This window comes from Leuciscus leuciscus, assembly GCF_965113295.1.
Source record: "Leuciscus leuciscus genome assembly, chromosome: 4".
Lineage (NCBI taxonomy): Eukaryota > Metazoa > Chordata > Actinopteri > Cypriniformes > Leuciscidae > Leuciscus > Leuciscus leuciscus.
In genome coordinates, this window is record NC_138728.1 from 15,784,884 (window position 1) to 15,808,566 (window position 23,683).

Here is a 23,683-nt window from a genome sequence, read left to right on the forward strand (position 1 = left end):
GTTGTATAATATATGTTGTAGGCCAACTCTTCAAAATTGTTCATTGGAAAAAGTGTTGGAACGATGTGCATAGAGAGTGAGATAGAGAGAGAGAGGGAGCGTGAAAAAACAAGTGATTGACAAGGAAAGGTTGATTTCAGTAGGTTGAATTGCTGTAATTGGAATAAAGTCAAGGGAGAGAGAGAGAGAGAGAGTGGCAAGAGTGAGACATTGTAGCTGTTTACGTGATTTGATTGACGTTAAAGAAAACACGGTCTCCATCAGCGGCCAGCACCTTCAGTTTCCTGTTGGACAACACAGCATCCCGACCGCACGTCAAGCAACCTCCTTTAACTTGCATCGACTGCGCAGACAGCTGCTGATGGATGCCTCCAAATTAAAGACACCCACTGATCAACTTAACTGAGCTGCCAATCAATCAATCAATCAATCAGTCTAATCCAACCCCAGCATCCCACAGTCGAGATCAGTCAGGTCTGATCCAGCAGATATTGATTAGAACAAGACATGATCTGTGGTCATCCAGGGGTCACTCAGGAAACAGCACCACATGATCGGCAAGATATGCTCATCGTCACAGTGACAGCTGAATAAGAGGCCAATCCATGATTCTCAAGGAAAAGCACTTCCTTAGAAGAAAGTTTCTCGGAGGCAACAGTTGAGCGATGAGTTAGACAGGAAGAAACCATCGGACTGATGTGCAACGCAACCAATTAGAGTGTGTCCTGTCTTACGTGCCAATTAAAAGCAGGTTAATCCTAATGGTGCCACAATAACAAACCGATTCATTTACAGTACATAAAGCACAGCAGATACAACAAACGGTTGTCAGAAAAGAGACCATAAGTCAAGATTTGACAAAGCTGTGCATGCTGACTGGCAAGAGAGGGGTGAGATTATCTGCCAAACATGTCTAGATCTATTCTTACAACTCTCCCTGGCAACAGCTTCACACACTGTTATGCTATTTACTGAAATATGAGCTACTCCAGAAATAAAGTTCCAGAGCTAAATTAATTAAAGGCTAAACACCTGCTAAAAGAATGCAATTTAATTGCTAAGATGAGATGTTGCTAAATAAATACAATTTATTTATCTGTACTCTTAAGCTTTTAAGAAACTATGTTGTGTGTCTGACACGGCCACTAGTCAGTATCTGTTTCCATCACCCTGTTTTTATGTGCATTTTGAAGTATCGCATCAGGAAGAACGAGTGATGGAAACTTTTTTTCAGGAGGAAAAAAATTCCATAATTCAAAAAAAACAAAAAAACATGAGATGGAAACGCATTTGCTGAATAAATTCTGACGTAGCGGACATTAAAGTCAAGTCAAGTTTATTTGTATAGCGCTTTTCACAATACAGATTGTATCAAAGCAGCTTCACAGTATTAAATTAAAATAATACAACAAAGTTTGTTTCAAGAGGAATTTATTGATTGATAAAATTTAATTAAATATCCCCAAAATATCCCCAACTGAGCAAGCCAAAGGCAACAGTGGCAAGGAACCGAAAAACTCCATCAAGTGACCTAATGGTGTCCTAAAACTCCATCAGGTGACCTAATGGAGAAAAAAAAAACCTTGGGAGAACCCAGGCTCAGTCGGGGGCCAGTTCTCCTCTGGCATTTATGAGCTAGAGGACGGATTGTAGTTTGAACTGTAGGATTATATGAATGCCTGGCTGAAGAGATGCGACTTTAATCTAGTTTTAAACTGGGAGAGCGAGTCTGAGCAACGAACAGTATCAGGAAGACTATTCCAGAGTTTTGGAGCCAAATGTGAAAATGCTCTCCCTCCTTTGGTGGTTCTGAATATCCTAGGTATGACCAAAAGCCTTGAATTTAGTGATCTTAAAGAGCGCGATGGATTATAGGGTGATAGAAGATCCGTTAAATAGACTGGAGCTAAGCCGTTTAGGGCTTTATAAGTCAGTAGCAATACCTTGTAATTAATACGGAACTTTATAGGTAACCAATGCAGTGATGATAAAATCGGTGTTATATGATCATATTTTCTTGATCTCGTAAGAACTCTAGCGGCGGCATTTTGGACTAACTGTAGCTTGTTTATTGAGGATGCAGGACAACCAGCTAATAAAGCATTACAGTAATCCAGTCTCGAGGTCATGAATGCATGAACTAACTTTTCTGCATCAGAAACTGATTGCATATTATGCAGCTTAGCAATGTTTCTAAGGTGGAAAAAGGCTGTTTTTGTAACATATGAAATATGATTTTCAAAAGACAGGTTGCAATCGAGTATAACACCCAGGTCTTTTACTGTAGAGGATAAAGTAACAGGACATCCTCTGATGTTAAAGTTGTATTGTGCGAGGTTTTGTGGGCGGTTTTTTGAACCGATAAGTATTACCTCTGTCTTGTCTGGATTTAATAAAAGAAAATTACGCTTCATCCAATCTTTTATATCTTTAACACACTCTGTCAATTTGGAAAATTTAGCGTTTTCATCCGGCCGTGATGAAATATATATTTGAGTGTCATCAGCATAACAATGGAAACTAATTCCATGTTTCCTTATAATATTTCCAAGTGGCATCATATATATTGAGAATAACAGAGGGCCTAACACAGATCCCTGCGGCACTCCATAGTTTACTGGAGTTATGATCGATTTTTCTCCATTTAAATAGACAAAATGGTAGCGGTCAGATAGGTATGATTTGAACCAGCTTAATGCTTGTCCTTGAACTAATGCTTTAAACCCACGTGACTTATCGGCTGTTTCTGCTGATGTTGTTTTATTTACTGTTGGTTACTAGGTTACCAATACCACTGTCATCTGCTCAAACAACATGATAGAAAGTTTTTTTTTTTTTTTTTTTTTAAACCTTGAAAAGATTCACTTCACGTTTGGATGGAAACCCGATGAGTGTGGACAATTTTTTTTTAATGTCAACATAAAAAAAAAAAAAATTGGAGCCCAATTACTTTGCTAAAACACATTTCTGGTCTTATTCTGAACAAAAAAAAAAAATTTTCAGTCACCATATTTTCATTTTGTATTTTTAGTAATTAAATTTATTTAAAAAAAACGTTCTACTCGTCAAAGATTGAAAATAAAAACTACAGTTTCCACAAAAGTATTAAGCACTGTTTTCAGGAAGGAAGGAAGGAAGGAAGGAAGGAAGGAAGGAAGGAAGGAAGGAAGGAAGGAAGGAAGGAAGGAAGGAAGGAAGGAAGGAAGGAAGGAAGGAAGGAAGGAAGGAAGGAAGGAAGGAAGGAAGGAAGGAAGGAAGGAAAAACGAAAAAGTTAGTGCACAAAATATAAAATCAATATCTCCTCTACAGAAAATTATGAAAAACAGATGTGCTTAAATGTTTAACAACAACATTTTATTAGCTGCATTAATTATTAGTTAAATGTAATATTCTGGTTCTTTTGTAATGCTTAATAAAAAAATAAAAAATTTAAAGTAATTAATAAAAAATAGTTAATTAAATGTAACGCTTTTGATTCACTAGAGTTGCTGAACTTGATGTACTTGTGATTTTTTAAATTATGGGCAGGATGCAAAATAAAAAAATAAAAAATAAACATATACATATACATATACATATATAAATAAACAGCACAACTCTGAACAGCACAAATCTTTTCATCTGAATGTGACTATAAAAGTTGAGAAGAGAAAAGCAGGAAAACAGGCAAGAGATGATCACGTTGGTGTTTGTGCTGGTGGACGGCAGAGGGAGATCACTGGATAAAGACTATTTTAAATGGGGTGACATGAGGACAGTGTCCAGCCTGGGCATTGTGACTGGAGGTAGAAACAATCCGCCAAAAATACACACACACGAATGAACAGAGAAGCAAACAGCCAAAGTGTCCTCGCACCACAACCAGCTATTACAGATCCAGTGACCTAAGAGCAGTTATTTCCATCATGCGACCCACACTTATGCTTTCGTATCCATTAAAACAAGAGCTCTTAATTCAGACCAATTAAGCGTGATAGAAAAAAGCCAGCAGGTGAAAAAAGGGAATGGGCCAGTGAGAAAGAGAGAGAGGGAGTGAAAGGTCAATACTTTCATTTAGTCATCAGGGTGAGCTGTCAGCGATGTGTTAAATGCTCACCAATAAAAGCAGCTCGACACAGTCTAGAGTTAAACATTTAAAACATGGACTGACCCTGCTCAAGCACACACAACATATGATATTTCTCCACTGTCTGGGAAAATGAGCCAGCATAATCATGTCTAATGATTTCTATTCATACAATAATGGAAAATGCTCTTGAAACACAGTTTTCAGGGCATTCAGCGTACAGTTTAACAAGAAAGAAAATCAGAAGGACAGAGCGTATCGACAAACTAATTAACTTTCAGCTTGAAGCAGCCCTGCCAACATTCTGGACTCAGTTTTATCAGAGCTAGATCAATGCAGATCGATCCAAGCTGGATCTTTCTGCCAGATCTAATTTACTTTGGACCGAGCAGAAAATGTTTGGAACACTAGCTTAGTACATACTACACACTCTTACATGAGAACCCTAGGGTTCTTGACTCAATTTTTAAAAACCCTTAATGCCAAAAAGGTTCTGTGTAAGGAGAAATACACATTTACATTTACGCATTTGACAGATGCTTTAATCTAAAGCGACTTACATTGCATTTCAAGGTACACATTTACATTCTTATCAGTTCTTGCTTTCCCTGGGAATCGAACCCATGACCTTGGCGATTCAAGCGGCCACGCTCTACTGTTTGAGCTACAGGAAAGCAAATATATTAAATTATTGCATAATACCTTAATTTTGTCTAGTGATTGGTTTGTATACTGTTCATTTCAGCTATTTAGTAGGTCATCTGGGTATTTTACGCATTCACAAAATTTATAAAGAAAATATACTGCTGAAATAGCAAGAGCATTATGCAAGTATGACACCTGGAATACACCTCAACAGGTGGAAATCCACATGATTAAATATGGTTGCATCAAATAAAACATATACATTCAGAGTTTTTCCTGCACTGAAAATATTTTGGCGGCCAAAGAGCATCGAAGGTTTCTATTTACGTGTTTTTGCTGCATTGAGCTGTGTAGACAATCACAGACATGTCTGTTTACCGCATGAACGCAGTGGGCAATCAGATGCGTTTAAGTTAGTTCTGCGCGCTCGCTAATCCTTCCATCATAACCAAAGTATAAACACGATGTCAATAAGAGATTCATTGCAGAGCGCATACAGCTTCATTGATTATAACAGAAGTTTTGTGTACCTTTGCAAGAGTGAAGCTTTGTGTACCTCGTGTTGAACTCAAGTAATTGAATTTGACAGCTTCAGTATTTATAATGGTGATCTTTGCTCATTTTCTGTATATTTTTGTCGTGCTGCTAACTACACATTGCAAAGTTTCTGAATTGACAACCATATTTAAATGCACCATTGAATCCGATTGACAGTGATAATAACCATAATAATGGACGGAACAAAACTATCTGATACCTGAAGTCTTGGAGAGTAAATGCAAAATAATAGACCTGCCACTTTTTCTATGTAATGTGTCACTTGGTTGTTCATTTTATTACTATCTTTTCAAATCAGTCACTCAGTGACTTTTTAAATAAATGTACAGGTTTTTTAATTATTCACAGATTTTTAAAACCGAAGACCATTTTTGACCCAGGCAGGAAAAACCCTGGGTAACATCTCAAAAGTGCCTTAAAAGTGATACACGTTTTGAATATTAGGTTGATAACGTGTAATAATACTCGATACTTACTTCTAGAGCTTTGGAGCGGCTGGCAAGAAGTTTGTCGATTTCACTCGCAGCTTTTGCCACCAGCTGTTGAGCGTTGTTTTGCTTCACAGTATAGTGTTTGTGCAAATCCTTGAAAATCTGAGAAAGAGAGAGGTTTAAGGTTTCAGGTTTACTTGCTGAAATTTGCCTAAAAATCCATTACTTATGAGCAGAGAGAAAGAAAAGGCAGAAAACTCTTGTGGTGTCATAGCCTTGACAGACAGCATACCATTCATTACAAATGTACCTGCAAATCTAATTAGTCGAATATAAAAAAAAAAAGGCTGTGACAGATAATCAATGCATAAAACAAAACAGATTTAATATTCAACCTTTTTGCTAGCTACTGCAATTAAACCAAGACACAACTATGTAAAAAGTGTAAAGCTGGTAAGAATGTATATTTATTATGGAATATTTTCAGAATAGTTTCAGATTCTGATAAACCAAACAGGCAATTATTTAGAGGTTAGAAGGTCTCCTGTCAAACGTCAGTGGTTATGATGGGTTAAGAATAGTTTAATATAATTTAAATAATAAATAAAATGAATAAAAAATATAATAAGTTATATTAATGTTAACTTCAGGGCCAAAATAAGAATTATCGGTTCATGTCTTTTATCTGACTGTTGCCATCAATACTGTTGCAAAAATTATATATATATATATATATATATATATATATATATAAAACATAACGAAATAGGTAATATATATACTTTGAACTCTGCTTTCCAGAACATCCCATGTAGATTTGAGGACGTTAGTGATAATTTAGGATATTCACTCTTATAATAATAATAATAATTCATTACATTTATATAGCGCTTTTCTCGGCACTCAAAGCGCTTTACATGGAAGGGGGGAATCTCCTCAACCACCACCAATGTGCAGCATCCACTTGGATGATGCGACGGCAGCCATATTGCGCCAGAACGCCCACCACACACCAGCTTACTGGTGGAGAGGAGACAGTGATGAAGCCAATCAGTATATGAGGATGATTAGGAGGCCATGATGGACAGAGGCCAAGGGGCAAATTTGGCCTCTGTCTCTTAAATTTGTTTTTGTGTAAAAAGTACGCCATAAAGGATTGTGATTGGACCTGCACAGGTGTGTACCTGGTCCTGTAAAAAATGGCCATATTCCTTAGTCATTATATATGACAGGACAATATTTGGACCAAAGGAATCATTGGACCTCATGACCCCCATAAGATGACCACATATACCACTGCAGATCGCCACCAAGTTTAACAGCAGGCAGGATGCATTGTGGGTTGATGGAATTCTTTGGCTTTCTCCCATTGTAAACTATGATGAACACATTAAATATTCTTTGCACACTGGCCTTGGACACAAAAGCTTTCAGAATGACAAACCGCATGACAAACAGTAAAATGTTTTGATGAGACTGGGTCACAGAGATGCTGATGTTTTGCTCCTTTTGAAGCTGTACAGTATATGGAAAGTTCAGCCAAAATGAAAATTCAGTAATCATTTAGTCACCTTCATATTGTTCTAAACCTGAATGACTTCTCTTTGCCTATAGAAAGAAAACTTTAGAACTACTGCCCTTGTAATTTGAGCACTGATATCAGCTCATAGCCAGTCCCATTCATTTTGTCCATAGAGACATTTATTTTTAATTAATGAAAACTTATAAACCTTTAAAGACAGGACCTGCCATGATGTTGTTAATTGATGGTATAAGTTTATGTTGAAGCTATACGTTTTTGTGGCAGCATAGAAAATATGTATGTGCATGTTCAGAGTGCTGAAAGACTGTTGTGTGGTCTTACTTCTTTGAGCTTTTGTATGCCGCTCTCAGCATCGATCAACTGCACAAGCTCCTCCTGCATCTGTTCTGCCCATTTGCGGGTCCTGCGAACACAAAGAACTCAGATTTAGTTGTTTTTAAACAATGACCTGTGATGATTAACATACAAGCACATTTCCCAGTTCTTTTTTGTTTATTGGTTGTATTTACAGTAAAAATCAATTTAGCACAAAAATGAGAGAAAATAGTCATTGTACATCCTGCCTTTTCATTGCGACATGACTCATGGTGATGATATTGAAAAGCACACTGAAACTTGAAGTCAACATATAATAAAAAAAAAGTTTGTATCATAAATAATTTATTCTCAATTGACAAAATCAAGTCCCATCCTACATTTTTTTCAATTTCGACAAGTCTTTTCTCTTAGATAGGCCTATACGACACAATAGGAAAGAAAAGATGGTCTCAATTTCAGTTTAATGCAGATTTAATGGTAATTGGTTGAGATTAGTCATAAATTCTTCCATTTATATGTGTGTTTGTGTGGGTGTAAACATAGTACCACGGATGTTCCTTAAAGATTTAACAAATGGAAGTGTGAAGTGTAGCAAGAAACGAAGAATAGCTGGTCAGGGACATTCAGCTGGACCAGGGAAAAACCTGATGTAACTGATAAACTTTTATTTGTAGAGTAACAGTTCACACAAAAAGATGGAAATTGTCAATTTACTTACCCTGATGTTGTAGTGTATGATTTCATATAATTATATATATATATATATATATATATATATATATATATATATATATATATATATATATATATATATATATATAATATGTGTGAACATATGTACTGTATGATTTTACCTCCATGAAACACTATATTCCAACTTCACGTTCCACAGTTATTTTCAGTGAGTAACAACTTTCAGACTATTTCAGTAACACTTTACAATATCTCATTGGTTTACATTAGTTAATGTATTAAACATTAACTAACAAGCGGTACATTTATTACAGTATTTATTCATCTTTGTAAATGTTATTTAAAGGTATTCATGTTAGTTCACAGTGCATTAATTAAAGTTAACAAATACAACTTTTGATTTTAATAATGTATTAGTAAATGATAAAATTAACATTAACTATAGTTAACAAGAACTAAGAATGAACAATACTTCTACAGCATTTATTAATCAACTAATGTTAAATAATGAGACCTTTTTGTAAAGCATTACCTCTATTTCTCATCCAAAACGATTAAGTCACACAAGTCATATTAACTGCATTTATACTTTTAAAGGTGCTTTTTTGGTCCGTTCTGAAGGATTTTATATGGGTTATACATCATGATGGTGAGTCAAAAATCAATAAAGTCTGTCATTCTTAATTCATTATGATATTAAAGGGGTCCTATTATATATATATTTATTTTTTTCAACTTTCTTTAGTGTGTTTTGCTGTTTGATCATTATTAAGGTCCAAAGTCCACTCCAAAGGGAGTTATTCTCTATATCAGTAAGCACTGCTTATGAACTCCCTGATATGCCTCAATTGTTGTATTTTTGTCAATTTTCTTCCGGTGACAAACATAATTGTGAACTTGTAAATGAGCATAATAGGACCCCTTTAACAAAGACAGATGAAGGGGGCTTCATATTATGATTATACATGTTTAACCCCGCCTACAGTCTCAGATTAGCACCCTGCTGACCAGCCACCTTCTGTTTTAAATACTCTACATAAATCTAAAACTGTTGAGCAGACAGCATTCATGAAGCCTCCATCTAAGGGGACTCTAGCTATATTGGAGCCCTCTAAAACAAAGCAGAACAAGTGCTGTAGGAGTAGAGGGAGATAAAAGAGGTGTGAAGGGTGGGATATGGCCGTCATGTGAGTGAATCCGTATCAAGGTTCTTATCTTGTCACCACCACTTTGAATCTCATCAGTGTGACTCAAAGCTACGACAGCAGAGCGCGTTGAAAGTATGCGAGATGTCCCACGGCATTAACACCGCACACACAAAATAAGGGCTGCAGAAAATTCCCTCTTGCTGGAGGGTGAGGAGTTTGGCTGGTTCTAATGGGAACACTTTCTTATTGAAAAAAAGAGAGAGAAAAAACAGTGTAATCTGAGAAGAGAAACCACATGTGGAGCAGCAGTATATTTAGCCATGAGAGCCAACCACCAGAGGCCTCAGCTTCAGGCAAGACTGGTGTGAGCATATTTATGCCATATGAAGATATCAAAGAATAGCTCTGCCTGGATATATCTCACTTACATGCTGATACACTATTGGGTTCATATTTAGGCTACCAGTCACATGTTACTGAATTTGTGCTTCTTATGATCTTAAAAAAAACTTACAATTTAGCTTGTGCTTAAGAAAATCTCATACAGAAATATAAACAGAAATATGTAACTGCTTCAATACAGTTTAAAAGCATCCCAAGACGAAATACATAATTCACATTCCTTCATTTGTGTTTTTTATACTTATGACTTAATTTTTTTAAATAAAATGCGGATCAATTATGAAGTATTGATACATTCAATTGTGATGGAGTATCTAGATTCTAGAAGATCAGCATAAAAAATTTCAATAAATTTTTAACTAGTAATTTTACTAATTATTTAGCATGAAAGGTTTCTTTCAAAACAAGATCGCAGATTGAATGACAGAAAAGAAACAACATTTTTTTCCAACAAAATAACAAATGTAGATAAATGTGACATTTTATTTGTCCATATTAGACCAAAATATGGGTTGAAACAACCAAGCATTTTTAGTGTATTTTATAAATTGTATATTCATTATAATTCATTATAAAATTTAAAAAAATAATTAATTATAACTAAATTAATTCTATCAATTATGATTAATTATACATTTATATCAATTCAAAAGTTTAAATAATGAATAAATTATAAATAAAAACAGACATATAATAATTTGTAGCTAAATTATTACCTATAATATCTTTCAAATCTAAAAAAAAAGTTCCTTAAACGTATGTGGTATCGGATTGGAAAAGAGACTGTATTGTCCACAGCAATACTTATACAATACAAATTTAAATCTACTGTACTGTACTGAACTGTCCTACTACTGTATGTACTACTGTACTAAAATGCTCATATCCAATTAAAAACAAAACAAAAACAAAACCAGCTCAAACCCAAACAAGCCTTATGCCAAATCAATTCCTGTCTCTGATCCCTTCTGGTGAGATGAATCAATGCAGCTAATCATTGTTATGGATCACGAGTGTCAGAATATGGCTGCCAGCCCCGTTTAGTTTAGCTGATGAAATTCAATTGAAACTCTCTTTATGAAATTATAACAGTATGATCATAACCACCACAGTAGCCATAAAAAACAGAGCACATACACGCTAAGTAGTGCTAATGCTTGGGGGGGAAATGGATGTGGTGGGAAAAAAAAGGAACGGAAACTTGGAGCAGTGAATGGAAAATTGAGATAAGATCTCCTTTGGTCCCTCCCCCTCCAAGTCCTCTGGAGAGGGAAGCAGGGGGCAGGGGCGACCCGGCACCGGCAGGCTGTAAAACATTACGTACTGTAAATAGTTTATGACGATTTGATTCATCAAACTTCATTTCCTTGTGAAATTGCGTACTCAAGAGACATATAAATTACATTGCGAATCATGTTTAAAAAAAATCAGTTCCTGTGATCTCAGCGGGAACTTACTTTAGTAGGGAAAACACTACATTTAAAATAAGTTAAAATAACTGTTTTCTGGTTTAATACATTTTAAAATGCAATTTAGTCCTGAGATGGCAAAGCTGAATTCTCAGCATCATTACTCCAGTCTTCAGTGTCACATGATCCTTCAGAAATCATTCTAATACGCTGATTTGGAGCTCAATAAACATTCCAGATTATATTTTTATGTAATTTATTTGCAATCAGTGCATAAAATTATTTTATAATTGACATACAGGAAAAATAAAGTGGCTTGAACAGCTAATATAGTACTGGATGTCTGTCAACTGAAAGTAAGCTTAGACTGTACCACACAAAACAGAAGCTTTCTCTTGCCCTCTTTCTCTATTTTAACTACACTCCCTGAGGAAGTCAGGGCTGTTTCTGTGTTCAGTGCCACATTAGACCTACATGTCCCCAATATTTTAGAAATATATGACTTTATATGACTGGAATATAAACATTTAGAGCACTAAATGGTGACAACACAATTGCTCCCTGTAAAAAATAGTATTTACAGAGCGATGCAACTATAAACTGTAAACTAATTTAGAGTAAAATTGTTTGTTTAACAGCAAAGTCAGGAAAGAACGAACATCATTCCATGTTATGTCACAATGTCATCGCTTGACCAGCTGTCTGGAACCATGTGGGTTGTTTAAATCTGAGCCAAATGGCTTCTTGATGGATCCCTCAAGCATCAAATGTGTCCACAACTTAAGGCCACAGATCAGGGGTCAGAGCAACAGGTGCTGTTGGTTCAAATCAAAGCACAGAATAAACATTATCAGGTGGGACAAAAATACATTTAGTGACAAAAGGCAATTACAGCGAATTGCACATTGGGAACAAATATGCAAAGTAAACATCCTATGAGATAAGACACATGAACAACCAATAGTCAGGCTCAACACACAACACATACTGTATCCATCCAATCAGAATGAGTGACACATCAAGCAGCCCTAAAATAGAGTACATGAGTCAGGTTTACAGGGCTGGATCTTGACTTCTGGCTGCAGTTCCCCTCCCTCCTACACAAACACACACACATGGACAAACACATACACACACACACAAACACACAGACATGTTGGGTTTCCATGTTATGGGGACTTTCCATAGACATAATGGTTTTGTACAAACTGTATATTCTATCCCGTAACCCTAAACCTACCCATCAGAAAACATTCAACATTTGTACATTTGCAAAAAACATCACTTAGTCTAATTTATAAGCTGTTTTTCTCATGGGGACACTGTATCCCAGTAATGTAGGGTATACAGTACCTTCAGATATGTGAATATTGCCCTCTGCTACAGTGCAAACAATGACTCTGCGGTCCCGTTTACACCTATATTAATGCGGATCACAAGTGGATGACGATAAATACAGGTGCAAACGGGGTCTAAAAAGTTGAGCTTGTACACTTTCTACCACTTCCAGAGGTAGTCAAAAACGCATTCGACCAGAGACAAAAGACATCTCCACCTAGTGACCTAACACGTGATTGTTATAGGACATGTTGTGAGAAAGCGCACCAAGACAAGGTATTCAAACCTCGCAGATTATGTCCGAAAGCGCAGTTTCCATCCACATTGATTCGTTCATTCAATAGTATTCATGCGATGAACTTGGAGGGAAGGGTCTCAACAAAATCCGAACACAAGTGGTCACAAGAGGCTCATTTGAAAGCATGTTAATACCAGGTGGAAACGGTAATGTGTCATGGCTGATCACTTATGATAAGATCACCGAAAATGCATCTTAATACCAGATGGAAACAGGGCCCGTGTTGCTATGGGGATCTACACGCGTCAAAACAGACCAAACAAACTCGTTTCTATACAGTCCTCACACCCACAAACAGATGCTCCTGGGATACTAGTGAACACACCATCAACACAGCTGACAACAAGCAACAGGTGTCCTGTGTGTGAATTGAGCTTAGTTTTAGTCACTGACATACTGTACAATCGCAGCACAGCTTTCAGGGTTTCAGCTGTATAAGTGAGCTGTTCCACCTCTCAAAAAGGGAGCAGGCAACAAATGCGCTGCATAGGTTGCAACTGAAAGGGGGGAAGAGGCTTTTAAAAGGAGTCCATAGTTTTCATCAGGATGTACGTATAACTGACATTTATAAATGAATTGCTCCTTCAATCTCTGCTTATCTGTCAAACCTCTTCAATCAGATGTCATTCAGGCCTCTAATACATTCTGACAGTATTTAAGTACAGCACAGAGCAATAGGGTGGCGTTTAATTGTGTTTCTAGGGGACAACTAGTAGTAAACCTGACACAAGAGAGCAGAAATAAACAAGCCCCCTCCCTCTGCTGTTTCTCTCTCACTTCATCGGTTTAACGCTTTCTCAGCTCCATTTCTGCCACTCTCACCCTCCTGTCTGTCAGTATCTATCTTGCTCTCTCTGAGGGTGATATTTGTAATTTGGATAAGAAAAAAACAAGGCGGATGACTACATAGTACACTGTTATATGGTGAGATCATGTAGAGGACAATGATAAAAAGACACTGTAAGCTTTACTGTCGAGTTGAGTTATATATATATAATGTATAAAGAGACATTATAAAAGACCCATTTATACAGTGAAGAATAAATTTCACATGTAAAATATTATCCTCAAAATATTTTGAATACTTTAACCTGTAGAGAAACAAAACTATGTTATACTAATATATACTGTATAATATACTATATAAACTAATATATGTTATATATATTCATCCATCCATCCATCTGTCCATCTATCTATCCATCTGTCTTTCCATCTCTCCATCTATCTATCTAAATTAAATATAAAATAACTGATTAATTGATTTCTGAAGTTAATAAAATACTAATAACAAACATCTTAGCTAATTTGTTTAATTTTTATTTAGGCTATCGATTTCATTTATGTATGTATTGGCTATCAATCGACAAAATGTATTTATTTGCTGTAAATAGACAAATTAAATATGAATTAGGTGTTATTAATCTTATGATTTCGGAATTTAATGAAACACTATTAATTAAAAAACACACACATTTGTTTAGTACCCAGGAACTAAAATACTGCAGAGAGCAAGTGCAAATAAGCTGCTGCTGTTCATTCTTTGAATATTCTTTCATTTTTCTGCCTAACTGTCGGTGGCGGAGATTCTTAAACAGAAGATGTTTGATTCAATCACACTCAGTAAGATACAAGAGCTGTAAATCATGTTCTCTCTCGGTGTCTATGTGAGATACTATGTGTGAAAGCGGGAAAGGGAGAGGGAGAGACGTGAACCCTCTGAAAAATTGCAATGACAAAAGGGAATTTTGTATTTTCACAATTTTATAAAATGTAATTAACACTGCATATGAATACTTCATATTAACTCATTCATTACCAGAAACTGAACTGAGCAGGACTATTTCTGGACTTTGCCAAATGTATATTAGGAACTTACATTAATCTGAGCTGAGGTAACTCAGTATGTGTTGTATTTGCATGCTCTGTTAACCAGCGATGACACCCAAGATTAGAGAACACTGGAGTGTTCAGAGGGGTGCTGTGACCCACCTGCAACCCAAATTCTGTTCACCCGCTATATTCAGCACAGTACCGAGTACCGACAGCACGACTTACGCAGCTCGCGTTTCCGCTGTGCCAAGGTGGGAGGGGCAAGAGCCAGACAAAGTCGCAGTGACATTGTGAACGACCAGGGATGTTCTTCTAATACAGATTGTTGTATTATTAGAAACTGTTGAAATGGAGCCAGTCCGCATAGCCATGCCTTTAGGGACTCATTTCAGGCACACAGAGAGATATGTTTGTTAAGGGCTAAAGAGCAGTTAAAGGAATAGTTCACAAAAAAAAACAAAAAAAAAACAACAACAACCTTGAAACACAAAAAGAAGATCTTATTCAATTTGTCAATTTTCCATAGAAAGTGGATGGTGATTTTACTGCAAAGCTCCAAAAAGAAGAAAATGAACCCTAAAAGTATAATAAGTATTCCATGTATTTTGAAGCCATCCAATAGATTTGTGTAAGGAAAAGACAGATTTAAGTTGCTGAAGTTCAACTTTCTCTATCATTTGCATGGAAAACAGCAGCTTGGGTTCAGGAACAACATGAGAGTTATTACACTGAAGAAAAAAAAAGGGGAAAAAAAGTGGCTGCCTTAAATTAAGCACAATCAACTTGGATGTTTAAGTCATTTCAACTTAAATTACATTAAAATGTCTTAAATGAGTTGAATCTTGTATAACTTATAAAGAAAGTAAAAAATAAATAAAACATATGTTGTCATAACTTGTTGATCATTTATTTTTTTTACAGTGTACATGATGACAAACCTATCCCTTAAAGTGGGATACCCACAAATTTTTTATTCTTTCATTATCTTTGAAACACAAATATTGAAACCTGAGAGACCTGAGAACATCTTTTCAACCAAAATGTTCAAAGTTCAAAAAGTTCATACAGACAATGTTGATCAATGTTCATAAAAGCTTAAAATAAATCTGTTCATCGGTTAAAATTATTGTGTCTTTTTAGAAGACTTGGATAAAACAGTTAAATTTATATGGATTCATTTTACAATGTTTTTATGAAAGTTTTGATAAAATAGATTTTTGATGGAAGGGCAGAAATCTCTCTGGTTGCGTTGTATCAGAGATTTAACAAAAGTCTTATTGAAATGAATCCTAGGGTGTGTAATTAACGACAGAATTTTTATTTTATTAATTTTTTTGATGAACGATCCCTTTAAAGTCAGACTATGTGGATTTTCCGACAAAGCAAAGGGGAAGGAATGAATAATAAAAATATATTCTAATACTTATTTGGATGTAATATTTATCTACGCCTGTCTTGTTGAGCTCGTGAAATCTGCATCTTTCTCCCCCGGGACTGAGCTTCCCTTAGGTGCTGATATTGAAATTTCTGATTAAAACTGATTTATGTCAGAATGAATTGCAAAATGTGAGTCTGAAATCCAAATATGCTGGGAGAACGGCGCAGGAGTGTGTATGTGCGTGAGTGAGTCCATCAAGGAGAGTGTAGGGTTTCTTTACACATTTGTAATCTCCTCTGGCAACCATGGCTGTCTCTACAAATATATCTCTTCTCCTTTCTGTCCCTCTTGTTCTCCTTCCTTCACTCATGGTCAGGACATCTGTCTGTCTCACTAGCACATTTTTTAAGAAACAGACATCACATGTATGTTGAGACCAGAGAATCTCAAGTTAACATACAGTATTATAATTTTAACCTTAACTGAACTTAACTTCAACCATGGCAACACACACTGACATGTACATTTAATCCTTATTCAGTAAAACACTATATCAACCTGACAGCCAGAAAATGCTTTTGGGAGTTCCTTATGACCATAGCCCCACAAGGACAAGGATTTCAAATATTGCCATCTTTGTGGGGAACACACACACACACACACACACAGAGAGAGAAAGAGATCCTTGCTTCACTCTTCATTACGGATGTTGCACAGCTTTTCTATTGTAATACATTTTAAAATGTAATTATTTATTCCTGTGATTGCAAAGCTGAATTGTCAGCATCATTACTCCAGTCTTCAGTGTCACATGATCATTCAGAAATCATTCTTATATGCTGAAGAAACATTTAGTGCTTAGATTACTGTAATGCTTTATTAGCTGGTTGTCCTGCATCCTCAATAAACAAGCTACAGTTAGTCCAAAATGCCGCCGCTAGAGTTCTTACGAGATCAAGAAAATATGATCATATAACACCGATTTTATCATCACTGCATTGGTTACCTATAAAGTTCCGTATTAATTACAAGGTATTGCTACTGACTTATAAAGCCCTAAACGGCTTAGCTCCAGTGTATTTAACGGATCTTCTATCGCCCTATAATCCATCGCGCTCTTTAAGATCACTAAATTCAAGGCTTTTGGTCATACCTAGGATATCCAGAACCACCAAAGGAGGGAGAGCATTTTCACATTTGGCTCCAAAACTCTGGAATAGTCTTCCTGATACTGTTCGTTGCTCAGACTCGCTCTCCCAGTTTAAAACTAGATTAAAGTCGCATCTCTTCAGCCAGGCATTCATATAATCCTACAGTTCAAACTACAATCCGGCCTCTAGCTCATAAATGCCAGAGGAGAACTGGCCCCCGACTGAGCCTGGGTTCTCCCAAGGTTTTTTTTCTCCATTAAGGCACCTGATGGAGTTTTAGGACACCATTAGGTCACTTGATGGAGTTTTTCGGTTCCTTGCCACTGTTGCCTTTGGCTTGCTCAGTTGGGGATATTTTGGGGATATTTAATCTAATTTTATCAATCAATAAATTCCTCTTGAAACAAACTTTGTTGTATTATTTTAATTTAATACTGTGAAGCTGCTTTGATACAATCTGTATTGTGAAAAGCGCTATACAAATAAACTTGACTTGACTTGACTTAATAAACATTACTTATTATTATTATAGGAAATTCTTATTAAATTTTGTGAAAAAGGTATACTTTTTTTTTTAGGATTCTTTGATTAAAAAGAACATTTGTTTGAAATAAATGCTTGCATACACACACACAAAAAAAATCAAGTCTTTACTTTCACTTTTGATCAATTTAATGCATCCTTGCTTAATAAAACTATTAATTAAAAAAAAAAAAGAAAAAAAAAGGAATAGACAGGTAGAATAAACATAATTTCTGATGCAATAGGCCTACTAACTAGCTGCAGGACATCAAAACATAATCTAACTGCCTGTTTTTAAAGCCACAAGCTCTCACAAAAAGCCTGCAGAAACCACTGATCGGTTATTTAGAGTAGCTATAATGGATTCACTCACCAGCACACAGGAGGAAGGATTCTGGGATATGAGCCCACAGACAAGTTTCCATTAACACTCTTAGAAACAGCACACTAACTGTAAATGCATATGTACTGTCGGCATTCTCCACCTGTGGCGTTCAGCACTGTACATTCATAATAATATTAAGAGTGGAAAGCAGATGTGCTTCCTCTACAGAAGGGGGTGAGCATTCAACCAGCTGTAAGCAATCCAGTTTCCAGTTAGTTCATTGGGGAATCAGAGAAGTTTGGGACGGGGGAAAAAAAGTGTTCCACGTGGTCTAATGTCTCAGGGTTGAACAAACAACTTGCAACTTTTTTAAAACATCAAACATTATTTAATAGATTCTGCATTTCGTGGTAAATAAAATCTTCTAAAACCCTACAATTATGAGAGTCAGATGACCAAGAAAACAAAATTAGACTTAGTATATGTGGGCATGGGAATGGGAAGACTGTCCCTGTGTGGGTTTACTTTAACTGTACTCGGGGGACAAATTTGTCAGTCTAATTCTGTCAAAACTCCATTTGGACACATCCGGGGACATCATCAATTATAAAAACTATTCTTAGCATAGCATATCATGTTTCATTACATTCGGAAATCATGAGATTAATCACAATCATTTTATATTTAATTCATACCTATTGACAGCCATATATGTATGTGTATATATATATCAATTGGACACGGAGAGAGACACGGGGAGAGATTCTGGTCCACTACCATTCAGCCTAATTCTGACTGAGCTTTAACTTTGCCTGAGTATTTGAGTGACAAAAATAACTCCCAGCTGTTTTCAAAGGGCTCAGCAAATACCTACAAAAAGGCTCCCTGAACTAAGATGTTAAAAAAAATTGCCCCCAAACACATAAGCACAGCACAAGAACATAATATACTTTCAAAACCTTTCTTTCTGGGAAGATCTAAAACTCTGGAGCCGTAGTTCAAAATTAAACCCACACCATAAAGACTATGAGCTGGCTGATTTCCAAAGGGCAAATAATGCTCATTCTGCGCTCTGTGGCTGGAGGAATAAGGCTAGTAATATGAAAAGGTCCCATGTATTGAACTGATTAAGCATGAAATTTGATTATGCTTGTAGTCAAAGTGCAACATGGCGAGGACACTGACGCAAATGTAGTAGATGTGCGATTCAAAACTGAGGAGAGGCTAACTTGATCGATTGGCATCATCGCAGAGGCCCAGAAATGTGAGACATGTGACGATATCCGGTAATATGATATATCACCATAATGAACAAGCACAGTATTGTTATACAGTGGGCACTTTTTTATTTTTTTAACTAACATTATCAAAGAATAACTGCTTATTGTTAATGTAAGTTAATGCATTAACATAATGAGACCTTATTGTAAAGTGTCACCTTTCTTTTTTATTCTTTTGCACTTTAATCTAGTTGAAATGTGTTTACTTTATACATTTTGTGTGTATTGTATTTAATAATTCAGTTATTTTTGTTACAAGAAAAAAGTTATTAAACCTGTTATAGTATGACAAAAAAGCAACTTATTTCAATACTGTGATTATACGGTTTACCGTGATAAAAGCTTTAGCAATTATCGCAACATGAAAAAATCTGTGTGTACAAATACGAAATAATCCACGTAGTTGTTAGTGAATGAGACCCACTATTATTAGATCTAATATATATTGCTGAAAAAGCTAACCAAAGGAACTTTAAGGAACAATTAATGCATCTAATTGAAAATTTTCAATGATGATATGCTCCAGTTTCTAAGTCGAACAAACAACCATAGCATGATGCTTTTGCACAGTCCCAATCGCCCTCTTCCCAGCATACACTGGGGCATGAATAAGGTTGCATTCTTTGAACATTTGCCAGTTTAAATTGGACAGTTATTGTTGATTTTGTCACTTTTTTTCTGAAAAGAATCTGGGGGGAAATCATCACGGTTTCCACAAAAATGTTCACAACTGTTTTCAACATTGATAATAATAAGAAATTATTTGATAAAATCTGCATTTTAGAATGATTTCCACAGGATCATGTGCCACTGAAAACTAATAATGATGCTATGCATGTTTACTTAAGTTCTATGAACACTTATTTTCACAGCTAAAAAAGTCTGTTTATTAACATAAAAGGCACAAAGTTGAAATAAAAAGAGGAGGACAGGTCCCAAACCTTCACAGAAGTGAAGATGACATTTCATAACATATCATTTTATAAATAATGGTAAAAGTGCACAGGTGCGCTAACTGCTTTGTGCTTCTCTCAAGAAGCGGTCATGGGCGGAACGGGTGACATCAGACTCAGATCTGAGGACATTAATCATTTGCCTCACAGCACAGCAAAAGCCACAAGACACTAAGAAGGGGTGGGGGAGATTGGGGAGGAGAGCGCAGTCATAGAGCATCTGAAGCAGACAGGTTCTGGCATTAGGAGGTTAGGGTTTGGGCACAAAGATGCAGTCACGCAGATCAGGAGGAAGAGGGGCTCAGAACGACAACAAAGAACCGCAGTAAAGAAAAAACTTCCTGACAGAAATGTATTTTCTTGTTCTAAAGCCATTTTACTTCCGCAAAGTGAAATATTTATCATGATAGTAGGAATTAGAGATGTACGATATATCGGCATCGGCTGAAATATGTTCATTTTTAATGTTATCGTTATCGGCCCAATAAGAATATTTGCCCGATACATTAAATCCGAGATATAATGGATTATGTCCTTCAGCTGAGACACTTTCAGATGCGCACTGTTCGCCGTGATGGTTTTGAATTGCTTGAAATATGATTGGAATCACTTCAAAAAGGGAAATACAGTTAAGTGCAACATGTGCAGCGCAAGTCTGTCATATAAAACTATAATGAGAACATAATTTTAATTGTTTGTTTGGGACATGAATTTAATTATGAGACTCCCAAAAATTATATAAAAATTTGGATTTTGATTATCGGCCAATATATCAGTTATCGGCTTTCAAATATAAAGAATTGTCGGTTATCAGACACATTTTTCATATCGGTGCATCCCTAGTACAGTATATGTAAGGCAGGATGTCAGTTTATTCATTGGGTCTAGATTTGTTGATGGGAAAATGGATGTTCGATATAAGAATTGACCATAATTCATGATGTCAGCTGAAAAGGAAAGTGATTTTACAAGTAAAACAAGTTATTCGATTTTGATTATTTACTTATTTTTCTATTTAGAATTACATAAATCAACAAATCATTCCTAATAAGACTAGAAGAACGTAAATTGACTAATTTTTTAATCTCATGTCAACTTTAACTTGTTAGATCAGGTACAAGCTCACATCACAGATCAGACACAGGCTTGAGGACATTAGACTGTGATTTACATATTATTACCAAATTCTGTCTAAACCCGAAACAATCTCAAGCAAAGAGTGGAATCAGATGGGTTGCATTTGACAGATGATTGCTTCTAAGCCTTGAGCTGTTCTTGTGTCCAATCTGTCATAGAGAGGGATATATATCAGTTTGAAGATGTTGTGAAACGCCACACCTGACAACTGTAGTTTAAGGCCAGCAAATGAGACTATATTTACTCGATGGAGAACATGATCTTTGAGCAGCATTTATACACTTGCAAGAGAGCAGATAGAAGGTTGCTAATGTCAGCATCTGAGGTAAGTTTCATTACATAATCTTACGATAAAAAGGCCAGGTTTCACATGTTTGAGTTTTAAATTAGGCTATATGGACAGGTGACAGGCTCTGGTCAACTAAAAATAATTCACAGGACACAGTTATGCATCAGGTTTTGATAGCACCAGCAGCATTCGTGCTTTAAAACCACAACAACAAAAAAACAAAAAAAAACAGTAGCTTCATTTGTTAAAGATTTACACTTAAATTGCATCATTTATGATTTTTAATTAAACATTTAAAGGGACAGTTCACCGAAAAATCACCCCGTCTGTCCAAACATGACTTCTGCAGTCCTTTAAAGAACATATTTTGAAGGTTACTTACCATTGGCTTCCATTCTATGTATGGACTGAGACATTTTCTCAAAACAGGCCTACCTTATTTAATGTTCCACAGCAGAAATAAAGTCATACAGTTTTGGAACGAAATGACAGAATTTTAATTTTGGGGTGCACTATCCCTTTAAGGGATTTATGTTGAGCTTTTTAAAAATAGTAGGCCTTATGCCCTAGGCTAGAGAAACAAGCACACAGCCATCTTTAGAATTTTGTCTTTGAACTTCCGTTTGTGCGTAGCCCTGTATATTTCTATTGTATCGCTGTTGAAGAGTATTTTGCAGGTGAAGTGGATTTACTTATTGTAGAGTTAACGAAAGTTGTCATGGGCATTGTAATGTTTAAAGTGGATGTCATAACAAAATGTCAGTAGACGGGAATATTTTAAAACGGTTCATTCATAAATCTGTAAGATCTTACCTTCATGCTGTGGAAATACAAACCGGAAGACAGAACACAACAAGTGCAGCGCTAAAAAGGGGCGTGGCTACATAAGGTCTATAAGCTACAATTATGATCTCATCCATTTAGATACTTTTAACGAGTAAAGTTCCCCTCCTGTCCTGAGTATTGAGTCAGTGAGTTTTGGTCAGAAATACATTTTTGTGAATTGGATCAACATGATTCATTGAAAAGATCCGACTCAAATGAATCATTCATTCACGAACACAAACATTGATCGACTTGAAATGTAACGTTAGTGATGTGTAGAGTCAACCACTTTTATGATAGGCTACTTCTAAGGTCATTTTGTGTTATGTTTTGAGGCTTGACATCTTGTTACCATTCAATGACATTGCATAGTAAAGACATTTTCCAAAAATGTCTCTTTTTCAGAAGAAATGAAATACCGAACGACATTCGTGTGAGTAGCCTTGAAATAAATAGAACTTACGGATTATTTATTTATTTATTTTTAATGAACTATCCCTTTAACTTAAAACGTGACGCATCGAGCAAAGACGTCAGTCTCACGCATACCTACATAGACAAAATACTCCTGTAATAAAAATAGCGCAGACGGAACGCGTCCCATGTGAACGCGTTTTAACTGTTTTAAATGCAACTTGTGGTTGGAAGATAAATACAAAAACTTCAAAGTCTTTTGCTTTCAGACCCAACAATAAATGTTGATATCAACAACTGCAACGACTCAGTGTAGCAAGTTTTGTGCTGTGTAACGGTACTTACAGTTGGGAGTCTGGAAACTGTATAGCGCTTCCACAGCTGAATAAAGACAGAAGTAGAAGAAGAACAGCGGACAATCTGAGTGTATCCATTATTCTGTCTGACATCATTTAGTTTCTCCTACTGAAGTAACCCTCCTAAAGCAGCCGAGCTGCCGCCATGAACGCGCTCTATACTTCCACAAACAAATGACAGATGCTTTTGGTCCCTCCAGCTACTTCTGCCTTTTCCCTGTTGAATTAGTTAAGATGTTTCTCCAGAGGTGTGGTGACTGTCAGGGGGAGTCAGGTGTGGGGCGTTTCAGTGTCTCTCTCCGGTTTGCCAGTAGGTTAAAGAGTCTGTTTTAGACTGTGCGCGCCGTGGCGGATCAGTTTCCACACGCCC

The 23,683-nt window shown here is 36.2% G+C and overlaps 1 protein-coding gene across 3 annotated transcripts in view; it reads right to left on the reverse strand.

Annotated features, from left to right (window-relative positions):
• The window catches only part of cacna2d1a (calcium channel, voltage-dependent, alpha 2/delta subunit 1a), an 82,993-nt gene extending 59,310 nt beyond the window's left edge, over positions 1-23,683 (reverse strand). For 2 of the 3 annotated variants that reach the window (XM_082167791.1, XM_082167790.1), the window contains exons 1-3: positions 23,303-23,682; positions 7,566-7,647; positions 5,747-5,863 (exon numbers count right to left, since the gene is read on the reverse strand). In XM_082167791.1, the coding sequence (XP_082023917.1) occupies positions 5,747-5,863; positions 7,566-7,647; positions 23,303-23,409 (306 nt within the window). In that variant the 5' untranslated portion in view covers positions 23,410-23,682. Of the gene's footprint in view, positions 1-5,746; positions 5,864-7,565; positions 7,648-23,302 lie in introns of all 3 variants that reach the window. The other variant, XM_082167789.1, reaches the window with a different exon arrangement.